General features: G+C 34.8%; 2 protein-coding genes across 2 annotated transcripts in view; one reads left to right on the top strand and one right to left on the bottom strand.

Moving 5' to 3' along the window:
• The first annotated feature begins 1,836 nt into the window (after positions 1-1,836).
• mfsd14bb (major facilitator superfamily domain containing 14Bb) lies at positions 1,837-14,900 on the top strand. Its single transcript, XM_083555262.1, has 12 exons — positions 1,837-2,087; positions 4,902-4,994; positions 5,521-5,583; positions 5,856-5,983; positions 6,277-6,391; positions 7,077-7,295; positions 8,653-8,766; positions 8,960-9,031; positions 9,470-9,582; positions 9,683-9,780; positions 9,997-10,145; positions 13,295-14,900. Exons 1-12 carry the CDS (start codon positions 2,013-2,015, stop codon positions 13,502-13,504), a joined length of 1,449 nt encoding a protein of 482 aa, XP_083411388.1. The 5' UTR covers positions 1,837-2,012; the 3' UTR covers positions 13,505-14,900.
• LOC310733717 (leucine-rich repeat-containing protein 2-like) overlaps positions 14,362-20,217 on the bottom strand; it is an 18,821-nt gene continuing 12,965 nt past the window's right edge. The window contains exons 6-15 of the mRNA XM_083555125.1: positions 19,157-19,170; positions 18,730-19,036; positions 18,132-18,259; positions 17,382-17,437; positions 17,129-17,285; positions 16,893-17,029; positions 16,645-16,790; positions 16,379-16,531; positions 16,110-16,237; positions 14,362-15,684 (exon numbers count right to left, since the gene is read on the bottom strand). Coding sequence (XP_083411251.1) covers positions 15,635-15,684; positions 16,110-16,237; positions 16,379-16,531; positions 16,645-16,790; positions 16,893-17,029; positions 17,129-17,285; positions 17,382-17,437; positions 18,132-18,259; positions 18,730-19,036; positions 19,157-19,170 — 1,276 coding nt within the window. The 3' untranslated portion in view covers positions 14,362-15,634. The remainder of the gene's footprint in view (positions 15,685-16,109; positions 16,238-16,378; positions 16,532-16,644; positions 16,791-16,892; positions 17,030-17,128; positions 17,286-17,381; positions 17,438-18,131; positions 18,260-18,729; positions 19,037-19,156; positions 19,171-20,217) is intronic.

Here is a 20,217-nt window from a genome sequence, read left to right as displayed (position 1 = left end):
AGCAAGTTATATGGAAGTACCCAAAAACACAGTCAACACACAGTCTTGCTATACCCTCTTCAGCCATCTGTGTAATGGCCACATTTCTCATTATTATTTTTTTTAATGTAGCATGTACAGTGAGGAAAATAAGTATTTGAACACCCTTCTATTTTGCAAGTTCCCCCACTTAGAAATCATGGAGGGGTCTGAAATTGTCATCGTAGGTGCATGTCCACTGTGAGAGACATAATCTAAAAAAAAAAATCCAGAAATCACAATATATGATTTTTAAACTATTTCTTTGTATGATACAGCTGCAAATAAGTATTTGAACACCTGTCTATCAGCTAGAATTCTGACCCTCAAAGACCTGTTAGTCTGCCTTTAAAATGTCCACCTCCACTACATTTATTATCCTAAATTAGATGCACCTGTTTGAGGTCGTTAGCTGCATAAAGACACCTGTACACCCCATACAATCAGTAAGAATCCAACTACTAACATGGCCAAGACCAAAGAGCTGTCCAAAGACACTAGAGACAAAATTGTACACCTCCACAAGGCTGGAAAGGGCTACGGGGAAATTTGTTAAAATTTTGGTAAAATAAGTTTGCCAATGACCATTTGGATGATCCAGAGGAGTCATGGGAGAAAGTCATGTGGTCAGATGCGACCAAAATAGAACTTTTGGGTCATAATTTCACTAAACGTGTTTGGAGGAAGAAGAATGATGAGTACCATCCCAAGAACACCATCCCTACTGTGAAGCATGGGGGTGGTAGCATCATGCTTTGGGGGTGTTTTTCTGCACATGGGACAGGGCGACTGCACTGTATTAAGGAGAGGATGACCGGGGCCATGTATTGCGAGATTTTGGGGAACAACCTCCTTCCCTCAGTTAGAGTATTGAAGATGGGTCAAGGCTGGGTCTTCCAACGTGACAATGACCCGAAGCACACAGCCAGGATAACCAAGGAGTGGCTCTGTAAGAAGCATATCAAGGTTCTGGCGTGGCCTAGCCAGTCTCCAGACCGAAACCCAATAGAGAATCTTTGGGGGGAGCTCAAACTCCGTGGTTTCTCAGCGACAGGCCAGAAACCTGACTGATCTAGAGAAGATCTGTGTGGAGGAGTGGGCCAAAATCCCTCCTGCAGTGTGTGCAAACCTGGTGAAAAACTACAGGAAACGTTTGACCTCAAACAAATGCTACTGTACCAAATATTAACATTGACTTTCTCAGGTGTTCAAATACTTATTTGCAGCTGTATCATACAAATAAATAGTTTAAAAATCATACATTGTGATTTCTGGATTTTTTTTTTTAGATTATGTCTTTCACAGTGGACATCCCCTCCATGATTTCTAAGTGGGAGAACTTGCAAAATAGCAGGGTGTTCAAATACTTATTTTCCTCACTGTAATTTAAATATGGCCACTTCTCTGCTAGCTGTGCCAGCACAAAACACCCTTCATGGACAAAATATGTGCTCAACTGTGCTGCTGAGCATTCTAACATTCCTTTATATACCATCCTGGAATGCTCAGATTTTAACCAGTAATGGAAATATTATTGAGCATCAATATTTATTATTATTTATCTCAAAAGTAGTCTGTAATATGGCCGTATGCATCAAGGCCCTACATAACTTCAATTCTTGCTATCTGTACTTTAACTCATTTGTTATTTAACAAATCAGTCTTCCAGACTAGATATGTTGTGCTGTTGTTATATGTGCATTGACACATACATATATATATATATATATATATATATATATATATATTGTATAATAAATATGTCGGAGTGGCGTAGGAGGAAACGCCGAGTGACTTTTATTTTGAAAGCCGGACGTACCGGTCGGGCGTAAGCGGAAGTATTAGTGCTTTGGAGGAGCAACTTTGGCTACCAAAGTTGACGGTGTGTTAGAAGTTGGCTCTGTGGCCGCCGGTTTTGATTATAAATTCAGACAAACCCTTTAATAAAACGGACATAATGGACTTTTCCGCCGGCGTAGGTAGCACACTATGAGATGAACGAGGCACCTCGAGAACAAGGCGGCACTGACGGCATTATGCTGGTCAGAAGCAGTAAGGATGTAGCTCCGGTAAGTGCCTGGAACAGAAACCGATGCTGTGGCAGTGCGGTATCGATAGTAAAGAACAGCACTAGAGATATGTAGTCACTGATTCATGTATGTAAATACTTCGCCTGTTTTTTAAAATTAAATTAAGCCTAGATATTTTGCTGTAACCGTGAAGCCAAAAAGCCTACAAGCTTAAAACGTAGCCGGTACTAAATCAATCAAATGACCAAGACCTTTAGTGTTTATATTGTATTAGATGTAGGTTTAGTTGTAGCGAATGTCAATGCGATGTACAATGTGCTCTCTCCGTTTATACCCTTCCGCTTTCGCTATGTAATCAGCAAACCCACCAGGGTTAAAAATATCGTCACCATTTCCACTGGGTTTGTTCCGGAAGCCTGGTGTTTAGATTGTTAGCAGCCGTCCGTCCAGGTGGCATGTGATTAAACCCATGATTCTGCATGAATACACACAACTCAGTTTAGCAGCTTTATAAAGTCTTTATTATGGGGCGGGTTCAAATCTTTGTGGCATCTTAGTTAATGTGAAAACATCACGGTATTAAGCACACTTTTGCAAACACACAATGAGTGGTGAGAAGGGTGTTAAAACGTGTACAATATCTTTAACTAGGTGTTTAACGGTACATAACATGCACGGTTCGGTACGTACCTCGGTTTTTAAGTCACGGTTTGTTTCACTTTTGGTACGGTTTAGGGGGAAGAAATGCAAAACATAAAATTGCCAGTCGTTTTTTATTAACGCAGTTTATTCTTATTAACATTTGTGAACATTAACAGTTTAGATAAAAAAAATATATTAATAATAATAAAATGTCTGCTTGGTTTATATATATATATATATATATATATATATATATATATATATATATATATAATAAATCAAATTAATGCAATACTTGTTTATTATATTGATTAAATTGAGGAATTTAGTAAATCGGTGCAAATTAATTAGGTAAAATAAAAATACTTGATAAAGTTCAATTAAATTGTTTAAACTTGTTGGAGCAAATTTGGGTAATACAGATGTGTGTATACGTGTGTTTTTTACATTTAATATTTGATTTTCTAAAGTGAGGTTCAACTTATTTTATCATACTTAAACATCTGTCTTCATTCCTTCCTTCATTCATTTACTCCGTCGATATGCAGAATTGTCAGGATATTTTCCTTTTATGAGAAATGCTTAAACATAAAACACAAAAGAATCCGTATTGCTAGACTGTCGTAAGGCGATGATAGAAATTAGCAGCGATTTCGCGCACGCACAAAACCTGCACAGTGAAAATCATGTTTCTATTAAGGATCGAGGAGCCATGACAAACTTGCAGTCCGCCATTTAATATGTTTGTGAGGGAACTGAAATTATAACTGTTCCACACGTAAAAAGCATTGCATTCGGTACCGATGAATGGACCGATTCAAAAGCCTCGTACCAAAAAGGTTCATTACGATTGCATGTGCTGTTACACCCCTGTCTTTAACGCGTCTTTGCGTAGGACTAAATAATAAAAAAAAAGGAAAAAGCTTAAACACATAATAAAAAATAAAAAAAACATTTGATCAAAGCTGTGGCTGTGAAAAAAGGCAGAACAATGAATCAAAAAAAACCCTGTGCAGTAAAATAGACGGTTTCATTTAATTCTGTTATCCGTAAAATGCTGTTTTGGGGTTTTTGACATTTACAAACATGCTAAGACAAGCTGCAGAGGTAGAAAGATTTAAGGGAAAAGTTGCTGCAGATTGTGATTTGGTTGAGTCCACAGAGAGGATTTTTTTGGGAGTAGCAGCTGGATCCAAAATGAAACATCTGTTCATTAAAAAATATATATATATCAGGCTAGTCATATTTTGTAATTATTCTAAAAACTTCAAGGGAAGTGGTAGCTCAGAGGTTAACATGTTCAGATCAGAAGGTTGTGAAATCAAATCCTATCTCCACCAAGATGTCACTGCTTAGCCCCTGAGCAAGGCCCTTACCTTCAAGTGCTCACTTGTAATTAGATTATAGTAAGTCGCTCTCGATAAGGGTGTCAAATGCTGTAAACATAAGAAAAATGATAATAATTTGACTGGGAGTGTGAAAAGTGCAGGCTGTAAGTGGGTTACCACATGGCTGATATTTGCAGTTATTAGATTAAATCAATTCGCTAAACAATTCTCAGTTCTTTCTCAAAGATGACATTTTGTGGATTTATTTTTAATCACACAATTTTACCACATCTAGACGCACTTCAGTGACCTAAATTTCTATGTCGATTGTCTCGGGCCCTGCGTTCACATTGGGAAATGGCAAAAGCAGGTTTTCATTTCCTGTGTGCAAGCTGTGGTTTTGGCAGCAGCAATCATACCGACAATGACAAGCTATGGTGAGATTGAGCCACTTTAAACATTTTTCATTTGAAACCTGACACAGTAATGTCACAAATCCAGTTGAAACAGTTATAGTATGGTATCACAATAATTCGTTTTACAATTTGCATTTAGGTCACCACCATTTCTCATCACAATAAGTGCTCAACAGGCTACACCACACCAGCCAGTGAAGCTAGAACATGGCTGCCACATGCCCACAAAAGACATGCTGAAAGAGACAAAGACAATTCTTCATTTGCTAGTGAGAAAGAAGTGCAAGCTTGTGTAATGCAAAACATCAGTGGTGCTGTAATTTTGTGCTCTTAAGGAATGCTATGTTCATAAAATAAGATATATAAGTGAATTAAAAAATATGCAGAATAAAATGTTTAATGTAATGCATCATTATTCATTTAGCAGAATAAGTAATGATTTAAAACTATTCTTCTTTTCTTTACAGCGCAGCGTTGGCCGGGCGAAGGTGACCCATGCAGTCGTGGTCATCTTTTTGGAATTCTTTTCCTGGGGTCTTCTTACAACACCGATGTTGACTGTATGTAATGCATCAAATAAAAATGATGAATTTGGATTGTTATCCCAGCCATTGTTATGTATATGTAGTGCGCACACTTATATAATGGGCTCACTCACACAGGTTTAGATTACAGTGCACTCAGCTGATTAACTGAGAAAATCCATCACAAAGCATTTGTAAAGCAGATTCTCTGTATTTTTATTAATTAGCTAACGTGGAATTTGAATGAATATCAGTAAAAAGCTTAATATAAGTTCCATATAGAAATAAAGAATGCTGGTCATTTTTAAAGGAAAATATATTCTTGATTATAAAAGAAAAAGTAGAAATGCAGCATGTTTTGTTACTCCAGCTTTAGGTTTTAAGCTGGCTTCTACAAGAAAATAAAATGTCATTAAATACTGTATTTACTTGCAAAAACTTTTGAATATTCATCTTAATAATCTTTTCCATATCCAAGATCTGCTTTTATGCTTTATTTTTAAGCTATTATTTCTTTAATCACGTTTAAATTCATTTTGTTTTTCTACTTTTTTCTTTTCAGGTGCTACATGAAACATTTCCACAGCACACATTCCTCATAAATGGGCTTATTCAAGGAGTGAAGGTGAAGTTATAGTTTTAGTTAGTTTTCTTTTATATGTATACTGTTGTTCAAAATATGTATTGTATCATGGGTAACCTCTGTTCGTTATTTATGCATTATTTAGAGCTTTGCACAAACCTTTTTTTATGTTAACGAAATATTGTGCCATTTTCATCAACAATTTACTTGAAATAAACACTTATTTCTGATAAGGAATTGCCTAGAATTCATAAGTCTTTAGATAAAATGTCGAATAATAAAAAGAATACTAATATATTTGTGGTCTGTGATAGGGATTGCTGTCTTTTATGAGTGCCCCACTGATTGGTGCCTTGTCGGATGTATGGGGCAGGAAGTCCTTCTTGCTGTTGACAGTGTTTTTCACCTGTGCCCCCATCCCACTGATGAGGATAAGCCCATGGTATGAGTTACGGCTCAGCCAACACTGAGCTCTTTGTGTGCTATCACATGCCTCTCATGTGAGCGTATCCCTTTTGTAAAGATTACTGCCTACTGCAGGTCTGTTCTAGATCAGAGACTCGACTGCTTTAATCTGTCTTTTAAAATATCACACTGTACACAGGTTTAGTTTCGATCTGTTCAGATTTGTACACATCAATGTATATATACATATATAGTTTTATTTTTACATATACAATGACCTTTAAACTATATCCAAAAACTTCATCTACATTTTTCTGTATTTCCGTCTAGGTGGTATTTTGCCCTTATCTCTGTATCTGGAATCTTTTCAGTCACCTTCTCTGTTATATTTGCATATGTAGCAGATATTACAGACGAGAATGAAAGGAGCACAGCTTATGGATTGGTAAGAGAGTACACTTACGCCACTTACAAAGCCCACAAAATCCAAATACACCTGGTAGTCAAAGATTGCATACGTTTAGACACATCACGTTTGCGTATACGAAACCAAAGCCGGTTTCTTGTACGTGTGCACTGCATTAATTCATTCATCTCTTTATTCAGATCTTTCTTTTACTATGACTTAACTAATAGTAACTGTAATAAAAGTAACAGTGTTTATAGTAATAGTGACGATAATAACTGAATAATCTTCGTAATTAGTATTAACACTGGTTCCTTTACAGAATGTGGGAGAAATGTCTCTTGTCTAGTGGCAAGAATAATTCAATTAACTAATATAGATTTCATTTTTTTTTTCAGGTAATAAAATATGTTAGCTGATCTGTAATCTAGACCCTCACTAAAACATAACCTGAGGTATAACTATCTTAAGGTTATGGCTTAGGCAAAATAGAATTTAATGATGATAATAATCCACTTTTCATCCAGTACAGTATTAAAAAAAATGTCAGTATACAAATATTTCAGTATATGAGTACAGCTTAAACTCTTGACATCCAATCAATTGTACATTTATGTTTTTAATCTAATATTTCTGTGATCTCTCTCTGTCATACTGTTTAAAAAGTAACATGCATCGATGTATACACTAATTATTGACAATTTCTTGCATTCATTCCTCTCAGGTATCGGCGACTTTTGCTGCCAGTTTAGTTACGAGTCCTGCTATAGGAGCCTATCTTTCTGACACATACGGAGACAGTCTAGTGGTACTGGTGGCTACCATTGTTGCTGTAACTGATATTCTTTTCATACTCCTCGTTGTACCAGAGTCTCTGCCAGACAAAAAACGGCTATCGTCATGGGGGTTTCCAATTTCTTGGGAGCAAGCTGACCCTTTTTCTGTGAGTTGCAACTTTATATATCTCTTTATGATATTTACATCCACGTGTGCACCTTTGCTGGCAGACCATACCATTTTTAGGTTAGCAATAGTATTGGAACAGATAGTCTTGGAGTAAATTACACTTAATATTTGGTAGCATATCCCTTGCTTACAATAAGTGCATCAATTTAGTGAATTGACACCAATAAAGGCATTTTTCCAGGCTTATAACAGTTTTATTTACTTTATTTAACTATAAGCCGCTACTTTTTTTCCCACGCTCTGAACCCCACGGCTTAAACAATGAAGCGGTTAATTTATGGATTTTTCCTGGGTTTTTCCCAGTTTCACAAACGTCATGCCAAAAAACTGAGCGACATAACATTAGACCAATGAAATTGCCGAACGGGTTCAGGTGAACCAGTGAAACTCTTTATATTAAATCAGAAGCGCTCCCACTGAATCGGGCTGCACCACATCATAAATATGGATGATGTTCCTCTGACGTTTGACCTGCCGCTCACTCGGACTGTCTACAGGAAATGCGAATCATTCGTCACGCTGAAAACAACCGGGCATTAAAACACACTTCACCTGTGTTCTGAGCTGCACGGAATCGGCAGAAAAGCTTCACTGATGGTGCTTTTTAAACGCACGACGATGACAAAAGAAAAACTCCCGAGAGAAATAGTTGTGAAAGGAAGGAGGAAGACAGTGAACAATGACTTTCTTGGTAGGCTACTGTTTAGATACAAGCCGTGTAACAGACACCGTCTTTCATTACAGCCTGTTTAAAGTTCATTAGTTTCAGTGTAGACACTTATTTATGTTCAAAATAAAAATTCAGTGGGTGTGGCTTATATTTGGGTGCGCTTAATAGTCCAGAAATTACGGTAGTTGTGGTTTGTTGTAGGTGGTCTTCACTTACTTCATAACAGTGATTCTGTCATCAACTGCTGTTGTTTTCCTTGACAGACCTGTTTGCTACACGGTTAATAGTACACCAGTGGTTTAAATGGCCTGTTCTTCTGCCATAGACGGCTCTCTTGTTTTCATGTATGTTTATCTTTTTCAATAACAAATGTTGTCTCTACAGGTGAAACCCAGGTTTAGAAATTCAGAGCTATTGATCATTTAAAAAATCAATTTAGCAAGGAAAGGCTGGGTTTAAACATAAGGTGTTACTTGTTAAAGTTAACACACGGATATAAAGAAAAGGAAATGAAAGCAGACATTCTGATCTGTTGTCTTATGATATCAAACCTAAATGTTTTTACAAAGCAAAATATTTTGCCATACTGTTCCAATACTTTCCTGTTAGAGTTATTATTTGCCATTAGCTTGTCTAAGTACTTATTGTTCCTTTGCTTTCACAGTCTTTAAGAAAAGTGGGAAAGGACACCACAGTGCTTCTCATATGTGTCACAGTCTTTCTGTCATATCTTCCGGAGGCAGGGCAGTATTCCAGCTTTTTCTTATATCTAGGACAAGTAAGTGGCATTTCTTGTGTAAATTATAAAATACAGTTGTTTTGAGTAATCCATACACAGTATATATTAAAAGTAATACATAAGGCAGTTTTGTATTACTAAATGTTTTTTCTTTTCTACAATGTTTTTATTTCCTGATGTGTATAATGTGTGGAATTACTGATGTAATTTTAAACTTTGTTTCCTGTTTCAGGTTATTAACTTCTCATCAACAGCAATTGCAGCATTCATAGCAATGGTTGGAATTCTGTCTATTATAGCACAGGTATAGTCACGTATTGAAGCAATATTTGTAGCAAAAGCATCTTCATAAATACCCAGTTCTAACTTGATCTAACAAGTTATTATTCCTGTTTATAAAACTAGGAATATAAGCATCATTTTACTCCATAGGATAAAAAAATTTATTTTTTTTGTTTCCAGCAAAAGGTATAGATTTAGGCAGAGTGCTTCTGCAAACTCACAAAATTCTCTGCTTTGTTGTACTTCTCTTCCAGCCATGAAAAACATATAATTGTTTTTGTTTGCATTAAAGCAAATAAATAAGCAAAGTGCATGACAATATTCCATAATAGTGAAAAATAGTCTACAGGATGATTTGGTGATCTCTGGCTTCGTCAGCGTCATTTTCGTCTTTGGTAGTTATGTAAATAGTTTGTGTTCATGAGGTACTGTAACAGCTCACTCATTGCTTTCCTTTCAGACTTTGCTCCTAAGTGTGCTGATGAAAAAAATCGGCAATAAGAATACTATGTTACTGGGTCTTGGATTTCAGCTGTTCCAGCTGGCCTGGTATGGCTTTGGGTCAGACACGTGGTATGTTTGATTATAAATGTGTTAAGCTTTGTTAAATAAATAACAGGGTTTTTTTTTTTTTTATGTTTTTTTAACATATTTCTGTGACAAATGATTGTAGGATGATGTGGTCAGCTGGTGCCGTGGCTGCAATGTCCAGTATAACCTTTCCAACAATAAGTACCCTGGTGTCCCATATCACAGATCAGGGTCAACAGGGTAGGGGAACATTAGTAATCATGCTTCCTAAATATTACTGCATATGTATTTTCTAACCATGTCTTTATATGAAATTAATATATTTCTAGATAGCAGTACATAAAAAAAAAATACCAGATATAAATTAGTTCTACAAAGTTGTTTCTTTTTGTTCTATAATGTTATTTAAAGCTGTGAATTTTGAAGATTTGCTAATTTATGGTGTCTTTACTGTAGGTGCAGTGCAGGGAATGATAACTGGGATTAGGGGACTGTGCAATGGGCTTGGTCCGGCTCTCTTTGGATTTATCTTTTTTCTCTTCGATGTCGAACTAAATGCGGTGGGGCCAGTTAACCACGATTTAGCTTCAACTGTCACTGTTAAGGTACGGATTTTATTCAATCAGCCACAGTTTTATTAATCAGTAATCGTATTCTGTTCAAAATGTGTGATGTGTGCTGTGTACATCGTCAAGTCAAATCAAGAAGCTTTTATTGTCATTTAAACGATATATAGCTGACACAGTACACAGCGAAATGAGACAACGTTCCTCCAGAACCCTGGTGCTACATTAAACAACATAAAGCTACATAACAGAAAACACAGACTGAAGGACTCGTAAGTGTCCTCGCCACATAAAGTGCATCGTGTGCAACCTGGTGCAAACAGTGTAAGATAACACAAGACAATGTAGGACAAATAGACACAAAATAGCGCCGCTAGTAAACCTACTGTATATTATACTGTGCAGAGAGAACTGAGTACAGGTGTTTTACTTGTAGGTAAACAAAAGGGTTTGTGCAAAAGAGCCAAAGCAGCAAATCAAAAGGATGTGCAAAAAACAGCATGTAAACAGTTATATGAAATATTTAGTAACATAAATAACACATATTTAGTGTAGCAAAAGTGTAATTTAACAGATATTACATAATATATGTTACATTTAAATTTCTTCTTCTCATTTGTGATCGGCATATTTGATTTGGCACATGTTTTACGCTGGATGCCCTTCCTAACGCAACCCTCTCCATTTACCCGGGCTTGGGACCGGCACTAAGAGTGCACTGGCTTGCGCATCTATAATGGATGGGTTATATGTTGCATTTAATATATTGCAAAATTAAAATTATTTTACAAAACCACCATGCATAATACCCTGACACTGGGTTGGATTAAAAATGAGGAGATTGAACCTGGGAACATTTTAAAAGTGTTTTTTAGTTCGTTCAAATATTTCTCCTTTCAATTTTGATCATTTTGTCCAACATGCTCATTTCGCAACGCTATTTATCCTTGCTGCCCTTCACTAAAACACAGAACAGGTATTCACACAGGTGTGGGACCGCTTAAATTTCCCAGCTCCACTCTCCATTAACAAATCGGTACCTACCACTTCTAAAAACACTCACTGCCTGACCTGGGCTGCCGCAGTCTTACTTTTTCGCTAATAGAGGGAATATATCTATTTTAGATCCACATGTTTACATCCTTCATTCCTTATCCGAGTTATTGGAGGATGGTCATAGTGTAGGCTTGTCCCAACAGATGCTCATTGTGCCCCTGAAAATAATTGCTATAATTAATAATTTAACTTTATTATTTTTTCCCAGAGCTGAGTACTGATGCAATTTCTTCTGTTAGGTTATTTAAGATGTGGAGTTTTTCTGGCCAATATTTACAGAATTAAATTTTTTAGGTCTCATTTCCCAACCCTTTCTAATTACCTCTAGGATGCCACTAGACTTGTACCCTTTTAGTAATTCAAAACTCTGTAAAGGCTTGTGGGAGCCTTTCAAACTTCAGCAACAGGGGCTTGAATCGCTTACCCCAACTATAGGTGTTATTGTGAATAACTGTACAATCATATATTGGATGGTAAACATTGGTGCAAACTTGTGTAATCCATAAAAATGCATTCAGTTCATGAAGAATATTTGATGTGAGGTACATGCCCGAGGTATCAGGATTTCTTTTGGTGCGATAAATTGGGAGATAACAAGGAAGAGTGCTTTCGCAACACAGTGCTGAAAAGTTTGTGGTCCGATAAAATTAGCATAAAAATAATGCACATTTGCGGTCCACAACCTGAGGTTGTCCATACCAATTCTTTCGAAGGGGGTATCGGTTACGAATAATTGACTCAATGGTGCTTTTGTCAGGTCAGTGTTTTATCCTGTCGTCATCAACAGAGTGCCATACCATCGGATTGTTGTCAGACACCTGGAAGAATGTTTTTTAATGTGTCTGAAATATCAGAATGTTTAGGATTACCAGCCAAAACCAGCTTTGCACGTTAAACTGCCCAACAAACGACTGGGATTAAGCAAACCGTCCTCCAATACAAATAAAGAAAAACACACATAAGCGGTCCACCATTTCATCGGTTTGCAGATTAATTGGCACCGATAGTTGGTTGTAGGAACTGTGGGCTAGAGGCAAAAATGCTTTTTTTCAGGCTGCGTCTGTTTCTGGAGTGGCTTGGAAGGGTCACTGTCATTATACAGTACTAGAAGCAAATTATTGATGCCACATGCTGTTTGTTTTGACGTGACTGCACGCTTTACCTCATTGCTGTTGGTTCATAGTGTATTAACTAAAGTTAGCAGATAAAATGTAAATTAACTTAATTTAAAAAGATATTAGAAAATGTTGGAATTAGCAAACAATACTTCTAAAGCATTTATGAACTTTAGTTAATGCTACAAATAGAATCTTAATATAGTTTTACCATTTCACATAAGGCCATCTTCAAATAATTTTTTTTAATGTCTTTAATAAGGCCAGAGCATTGAAATACATTTTATTATTATTTATGTAATTAATTATTTATGTATTTTTTATTAAGTATCCATATTTGTAATTGGTTGATTAATCAGTAATCAGCAATACAATCCAACCTATCTATCGGTATCAGTAAAATCCATAATCGGTCGACCTTTAACACATTATGTGTTATGCTTATATGAAATTCTGTGGATCTTTATTAAATAGGGGCAAGGAGCACCACACTGGGCTAAAGCCATTGATGAATACTGTAACTTTGTCAAAAGTATGCATGCCATGTTTGTCTCATGTCTACTCCAAAGGGAAATTCCTAATGGGAATTTCCCAGATGGGTAGGAAAGCAAGATCCCTTCAATCTTCAAAGTGTTTTCTTGATGCAGATGATACATTTAAGAGTGTCAGCAAATTTGGTCATTATGAATAATGTATATGATAGAATAATGTATCTTACAGTAGAGTATCTGTTACATATGTGTCTCACAAATGTAAAAAAAAATGTTTTATGTAATGTATGTGCGAGTATAGCTTGTGCACTGTCAGAAATGTACAAATGAAGAGTGTTTAAGATTACCAGCCAAAACCAGCTTTGCACGTTACACTACACAACAAATAGCTGGGTTAAAGTTAAACAATAAAAAAAGAACTATACACATAATAGCACGGTAAATATTTATACAAAATGCAGTGGATTAACTTTTATTTCTTATTTAGAGGCGTTACCTAACGTCAAGCCCTTTTCTCTTCTTTTAGAGAGCAGTCATTCCTGGCCCTCCCTTCCTGTTTGGAGCCTGTACTGTTCTTCTAGCATTATTGGTTGCCTGCTTCATCCCAGAACGCCATACTATGACTGTGAAAGCTTGCAGCACTCGGGTTTCACCTGTCGCAGGAACACATTGTAACAGTTCTGCTCCTGTGAGTGATGAGGACATTGAACCTCTCTTGCAGGACAGCAGCATGTAGCCAACTGATTCTACCTGAAGCCTTTTTAGGTGTGAAAAAAACATGTGATCTGGAATGACATGAACTAGATATAGTTTAGAGAATCATATTTATATATATATATATATATATATATATATATATAATATAAAATATGGTATTCGGTCCAGCTCTGTCTCAGAATGAGCTTTTTGAACTTTTTAATTACAGTTTAACATTAGATAAGCTTTGCTTATACCAGCTGAGATGTATTAATATCATGTTATGCTCTTAGTTGGGAATGTGCCTTCACCATGCAAATTTCTTTTCTCCCTTCCTCCAGTCTCTGCTGAATGTATATGATGTACCATAGGTCAATGATGTCATTTAGTTTTTAAATGTGTAGCACTATAATAGTATTCTATTAAAGAAATTCAGAAAGACAATCTTTATATGGAAACTTTAGTAATTAAAATCCTCAAAGAAGCTGATGTTTCATTAGCTATGCAGCTGGAGAAATATCTCTGCTCATAGTTCGGTGTGATTTAACAACCACTATCTGGACACAGTGCAGCTTTATAGTGTGAAATTGAATGCACAAGGTGTTGTCATATCTTCAACTTATATTAAAGTCTATTGCATTGCAATATAGGTGAAGAAAATGTATATAAAAATGATAGAGTATATGGAGTGCAATTGTCACAAACTGGCCTAAGTATTTTTTTGTCAGTTTATAAGTTCTTGAGCTGTTACATGTTTATGCAAAAGGGGTATTTATTTCCTCATCTAAGACTATTATCTATACTTGTGTACCCTCGGCTTGTGGTCACACCACAATTAATAACTGCTACCTCAGTCTGTAACATTGGGCCTAGCTCAACTCTATCTAATTTTTTATAAAAAAAAAACAATCAGTGCGTTATATTTGAACAATAAGATTTGCCCAATATTCTTTTACTTCACCTCAGCAACTCATTTCCCATTTTTGCTTTTACATATGCAATCCAGACATTCCTGATCATGTATTTGTTGTTTGTAAATATGTAATACTTGTTTAAATGTGTTCTATTAGAAACAATGCTTTTGGATCAATTCAGAGTTCAGCATATATCAGTAAAAATACAATTTCTTTTGAATTCTAAGATGCTGTGTAATTGAAATGCTACATTACAAGCATACTGTTATTTTGGTTTTGTTTCCATGCATTTTACTTAGGTTCTTACATTAAATCATCTTTTACAATATTGAATATATGCCTGTTTTAACACAACTGTTTCATGTGCATATTTAGAATGCCATTATGTGGCATATTTTACCTGCAAAAGCTAGAAAAGCTCTTCATAGATTCACTTAGAATTGTAAGGCCTAAGAATGCACGTACATAATCGAAAACAAATTTATGATGGCAAAAAATAAAAACAGTCAGTGTTTTCTGTAACCTGAATGTGTGTGGTATATAAGCTTTTTTTCTGAAATATGTATGATTTTGGAAAAAAAACAGCATGTATCAATTACATTGTATGCAGCATGTGTGAAGTTTACATAGATTCTCTGTTTAACACTTGTTCTTGAAATGTGTTCAGTGTGATGTATAACAAGTAACTTCATAAGTAATGCATGTAGCTAATGATTTGCTGTTTGATGGCTAGAGTGAGGCATTGAATACCAGTGTGGTATAGAGTATTGAATTGCGTACCTTTTTGTTATAGATGAGGTCAGACTTTTATATATGCAGTACATCTTTACTTATGCTGTGTGCTTAAGCACCCTTTTACCTTTTAATTATATAAAGAACATATGATCATACAATCAATACGATGCTGTCAATACATGTTAAATCAATCAATGACTATTCTCATTGTACAGTATCTAAAAAAACAAACTCAATAGACCAGTTTCCAGCAATAAGAGTTTGGTATTGTTCGTGCAATAAACCTAGAAAATGTGGTATTTCTCTAAACAAACTCTTGAGATATAAAGCTTATTTATTATCAGTCACACATGCACACACATCAGCTTATAAACCAGCTTGACGGACACTGGAATTTTTGTTGACATGCTTCTGGGAAATATGTCTATTTATTGAAGGTCTAGAGTATTTAACGTCTTCACTGAATATAATTTTGGTTCTTTTTGTTGATTTCCCAGTTTGCTCTGGAATCATCAGTTTGACTATAGAAGGCAGGTCAAGGACACTTTGGTGGTATACATTGGTGCTGTTTCTACAAAGGAAAAGTAATTTTTAATTGATTAACTGATTCACTAAATCTGCAGAACATATAATAATAATAACTATCACAATACATTCATTTGAATTACAGATATCTGTTAATTTTTTTTTATTAGTATTTTTTAAATAAAAGTAAATAGCAACAAGCCATAGATATTTTATCATTTGTACACAATAAATGCTTTTCCATGTATAGGTGAATTAAGCTGAAATATATAGCAAAGATAGCTAGCTTAACTTGATTAGTGTGCAATTTTAATTGATAGGGTGCAATAAGATTATAAAAGAAACAAAAACAGTATTGTTTTAATAATTTACATTGTAGCAGTGGAATAAAATAGCAAAGGAACAACATTTCTGGAATCCTTTAACAGTACTGTTGTGTCTGTTTTAGTCTTTTCAACAACTATCACTTACCTCTGTCCTTGAGAGTCTCAATATAGGTCTGTATGAACTCCTTGTCGTGCTCAGTCTCCTCGAGTGTGTTTTTCCTCTTGTCCGTATCGACATCCAAGTTTATTGGATTATCATATAATTTTATGAATCTAAAATTATATAAAAATTAATTTATATATATATATATATATATATATATATATATATATATATATATATATATATATATATATATATATATATTTGTGTCAGCTCTAGTAAGAGCAAAGATTTGCTGGTTAAATTCATACTTAATGTCTGGATTGTTGATGAGGCCGGAAGGAACACAGGTCAATTCATCTCCACTGACAACAACCATTTTGAGGGTGACAATATTTTCTGTTGACATTGGTAAATAATTTAATTTGTTTTTATGCAGGAACAATGTCTGTAATTCCTCCAGTCTAAAACAAAAACATTTTATTAACATATAAAACAATAACAAACTGTGTCTAGTAAACAAAACAGTATACAATATGGATTTGCAAACTGCATATAGAACATGCACTAAACATACCTATCAATATCCTCTGGCAAATCACGCAGACTGTTCTTACTGATGTCCAACCACTGAAGGCTTGACATTCGTAGTACACTGACTGGTATAGTGGCAAATTCATTTTCGGATAGGTCTAGATGCTGAAGTTTTTTTAAGCTGCTCAGCTAACATAAAAACACGGTTATGTTAAATGTAATAACAACAAATATCTAATATGATAAATATCACTTTTATGTGAGATTTTAGATTTTTTTTTTTTTTATTACCTCAAAAGGCAAGTCACTGAGGTTGAAATTTGCTGTCATTTCCAGCTTTTGCAGATTTTCACACTCTCCAAGCTCAGGTGGAATGCTCGATAGCATATTGTAATTTACATTCAGTTCTTTTAGTTTTGCCAGTTTTCCTGTCAGTGAGAAATTATCAAACACATGTAAGAAAAATGTTAAATTAAATAAATAAATAATCTAAAATCACTTAATTTGTGTTATAGTTAGGAACTGACCTATCTCAGCTGGAAGCTGTGTGAGTCTGTTTTTAGATAAGTCTAAAACACATAAGTCCACAAACTGTTCAATGTATTCAGGCAACTTTTGAATTTGTGTTTTATGGATGTGCCATTCACGCAGGTAAGTCATATGCTGAAGATCTTCTGGTAGTTTCTGTAATGCAAAGAATGAGTTTTTCTTGTTATAACTTTATGGTGATTTTACAGCTTATTAATTTATTCGAAACTGAGAAATCATGCTAATATTTACCCTCCATTTATCTCCACTCAGCTCAAAAATGAATGTCTTTTCTTCACTGTCAGTGCCTGTATAATGATAATTAAAAAAAAAAGCTCTAATCAATGATATTTTAAAATTTTGGTTGCAATATTTGTCAATAACGTGTATGCCATTTTGGCAGATGCCCTTATCCAGAGTGACTTACAAAAGTGCTTCAGTAAACGTGTTCTGATCCAACTTAACCCTCACAATTGTTTGTTCTAATTGCAGTTTGCTATAGTATGGTAAACAGGTTTAAGCTAGATTAGACTACAGTAGATAGACACCAATGGCTGACAATCAAAGAAATAATTTACATCATAAGAGCGACAGGGGTAATGTGGGGTTTAAGAGATGTAGGAGGCTCTAAACTTTTCATGGCTGACAACAATATGTAAATCAGAGGTCTACAACAGTGGACACCTGCGCATTTGAGATTTTAATGAGTCAGTGAGCAAATTATAGTCCTTCAAGAAAGCTGACAATAATGTTATCTAATTAGATGGCTTGAGTAAATCATTATATTTTATGCTGTACCATGTAATGAGGCATCTATTTCTATCTATTGCTATAAACAGCTATATTTCTGATTTTACATTTTTTAAATGCCCAATATATAATCATAAAGTTCAAACCTGACCTGGACCAAAATTTGGATATCATGCCCTGACTTGTGGTATGGTAAATCCTGTTGCACAAGCAGTTTACATTTACTAGACTTTATCTTATCAGTAAACATACTTGTATGAACTGTGGGTAAAATTCCCATTTCTGCAAAGGCTGATCTTTCCAGATAGCATTGGAGAGCAGTAACTTCATTGGTCTTCATTTTTCTGCACATTATGCGATACTGCCATTGCTGATTTATCCTAAAAAAAATATTATTTGGCTGTCAAAAAACATAATAAAAAAAAATAATAATAAAACCTAAAACAAAAATCACTGATGATGTTTTCAAACTCATAAGTTTTCTTTATATTGTGCTTAACCCTGGGATATCGTCATTCTGAACTCTTTTTGTTAACCCTAGGTCGAGGAATTTTTCACACTTTGTGTTATTTAGAAGTAGCACACTTGGTTGCACACTGTATTTATCCAGTCGTGGCTGTTGACACAGCAAATATACAAATTAGTCTGTTAAACTAGGGTTTAGGGATATACCATGTAAAACTTCAGATTAGAAATTCCCAGGATTAATTGTTACCCACAGGTAAAGTATGAGCTATGTGAAACAAGATATCCCAGAATTTTGTTTACCCAGGGTTCAGAATATCCCAGCGTTAACTATTCCAAGTGTGAAAAACCCAATAAAACAGTTTTGTTCGATTTTTTTTCTTACTTGGCCAGAGCACTTTTCTTGATCCTTTCCTGTTCTTTCTTTTGACGCTGCTTGTGTTTTCTCACCCGGCCCTCCCAAAGACTGCATATCACTGAGAGGTCATACACGGGAATGTCAATTCCAATCCTGTCCACCCTCATGCTTAATATTCCTGAGTAAAAAAAAGCTTCTGAAAACAAACAAAATATATAACGATACACCAAATGTCTTTTAAATGTTTTATTTTCTTTTACAAATATTTTTAGTAGAAACATTACAGCTAAGTACTGTCGAGCTGAACATATGAAGCAAAAACACAAAGCCAAAGCTAAAAGTTACTGGTTTACAAAAATATCAAATTATACAATACTATGCATTAAATATATAATATAATAAAATGGATTAACTGGCACATAACAGTATAGATTACATGTTACATAAGTGTTACATAACCTCTCAATGCTGTCAAAGTCATATAAAATAATAGTCATATAATTTAAAAGCAAATTTACAAGATTTCAAGACAATCTCAAATCAGAATACAATACATATTCTTACCTGCAATATGTATTCTTTCTGCTCCTTTCTAGGTTTAGCTGCTTGTTTACCAGAGTCAAATACAATCACACATCTATGGGTCATCTATATTTAGTACGTCTGAGTAAGATTCTATATTTACCTTGACAGATATTATTTCCCAATGTCACACTCACTGAGATGTCATATGTTAGCAGCCTCACGCATACCAATTCCCCAAGTGACTCATTTAAATAAAACAATGAAGTTAATATTACAAAGAGGAAGTACAAAAGTTGGTCAGGAATTCATCAAAATCTCTACTTGTTGTAAAGGTCCCAAACATTAACAGGTTACACAACCCACTGGGTACAAGTTGACCATTTGATCCCAATTCAAGTTAATCCCAATACTAAGATGTAGACACAGTATGTATATATTAACTTGTATTTGGTGAATTTATTGCTACTATTACTGAGATTTTAATGAAAACTAAGGACAAGGGCACTGATCAAAAAGTTTATTTGATTATGAGGTTTAGCACCATTACCACCCTGTGACATACCAAAAGTATGAGACACCAGATACAAAGTCAGCTGCCATGACATTCTAATAAAAAGCAAAGTTGGGAAAGTGTTATAATACAGTAAATGAAAAAAGAAATATATATAATAATTTCACTTGACAATCAAAATAAAATGATACATTTCTTTATAACAGCTTACACCACAATCTTAAACTGGATTGGTCAGAAGGTGATTATTATTCGATTAGCAAAAAAAAAAAAAGAAAAAGAACGAGTATATGTACGGATACTTTGTATGAAGATTAAGAAAGATATATTTTTAAAGGAGTCTCCAATGTCTAATTCTATTCAATTCAATTCAAGTTTATTTCTTTAGTGCTTTTCTCAATGGACATTGTCTCAAAGATTCACAGAATGTAAGAATTATAGAACAAACATTTTAATATTTAATAATTCACTGTCCAAGT

Source organism: Silurus aristotelis (genome assembly GCF_946808225.1).
Source record: "Silurus aristotelis genome assembly, chromosome: 11".
In the NCBI taxonomy this organism is placed as follows: domain Eukaryota; kingdom Metazoa; phylum Chordata; class Actinopteri; order Siluriformes; family Siluridae; genus Silurus; species Silurus aristotelis.
Note: the sequence above shows the minus strand (reverse complement) of the source record. Positions and strands in the feature narration are given on the sequence as shown.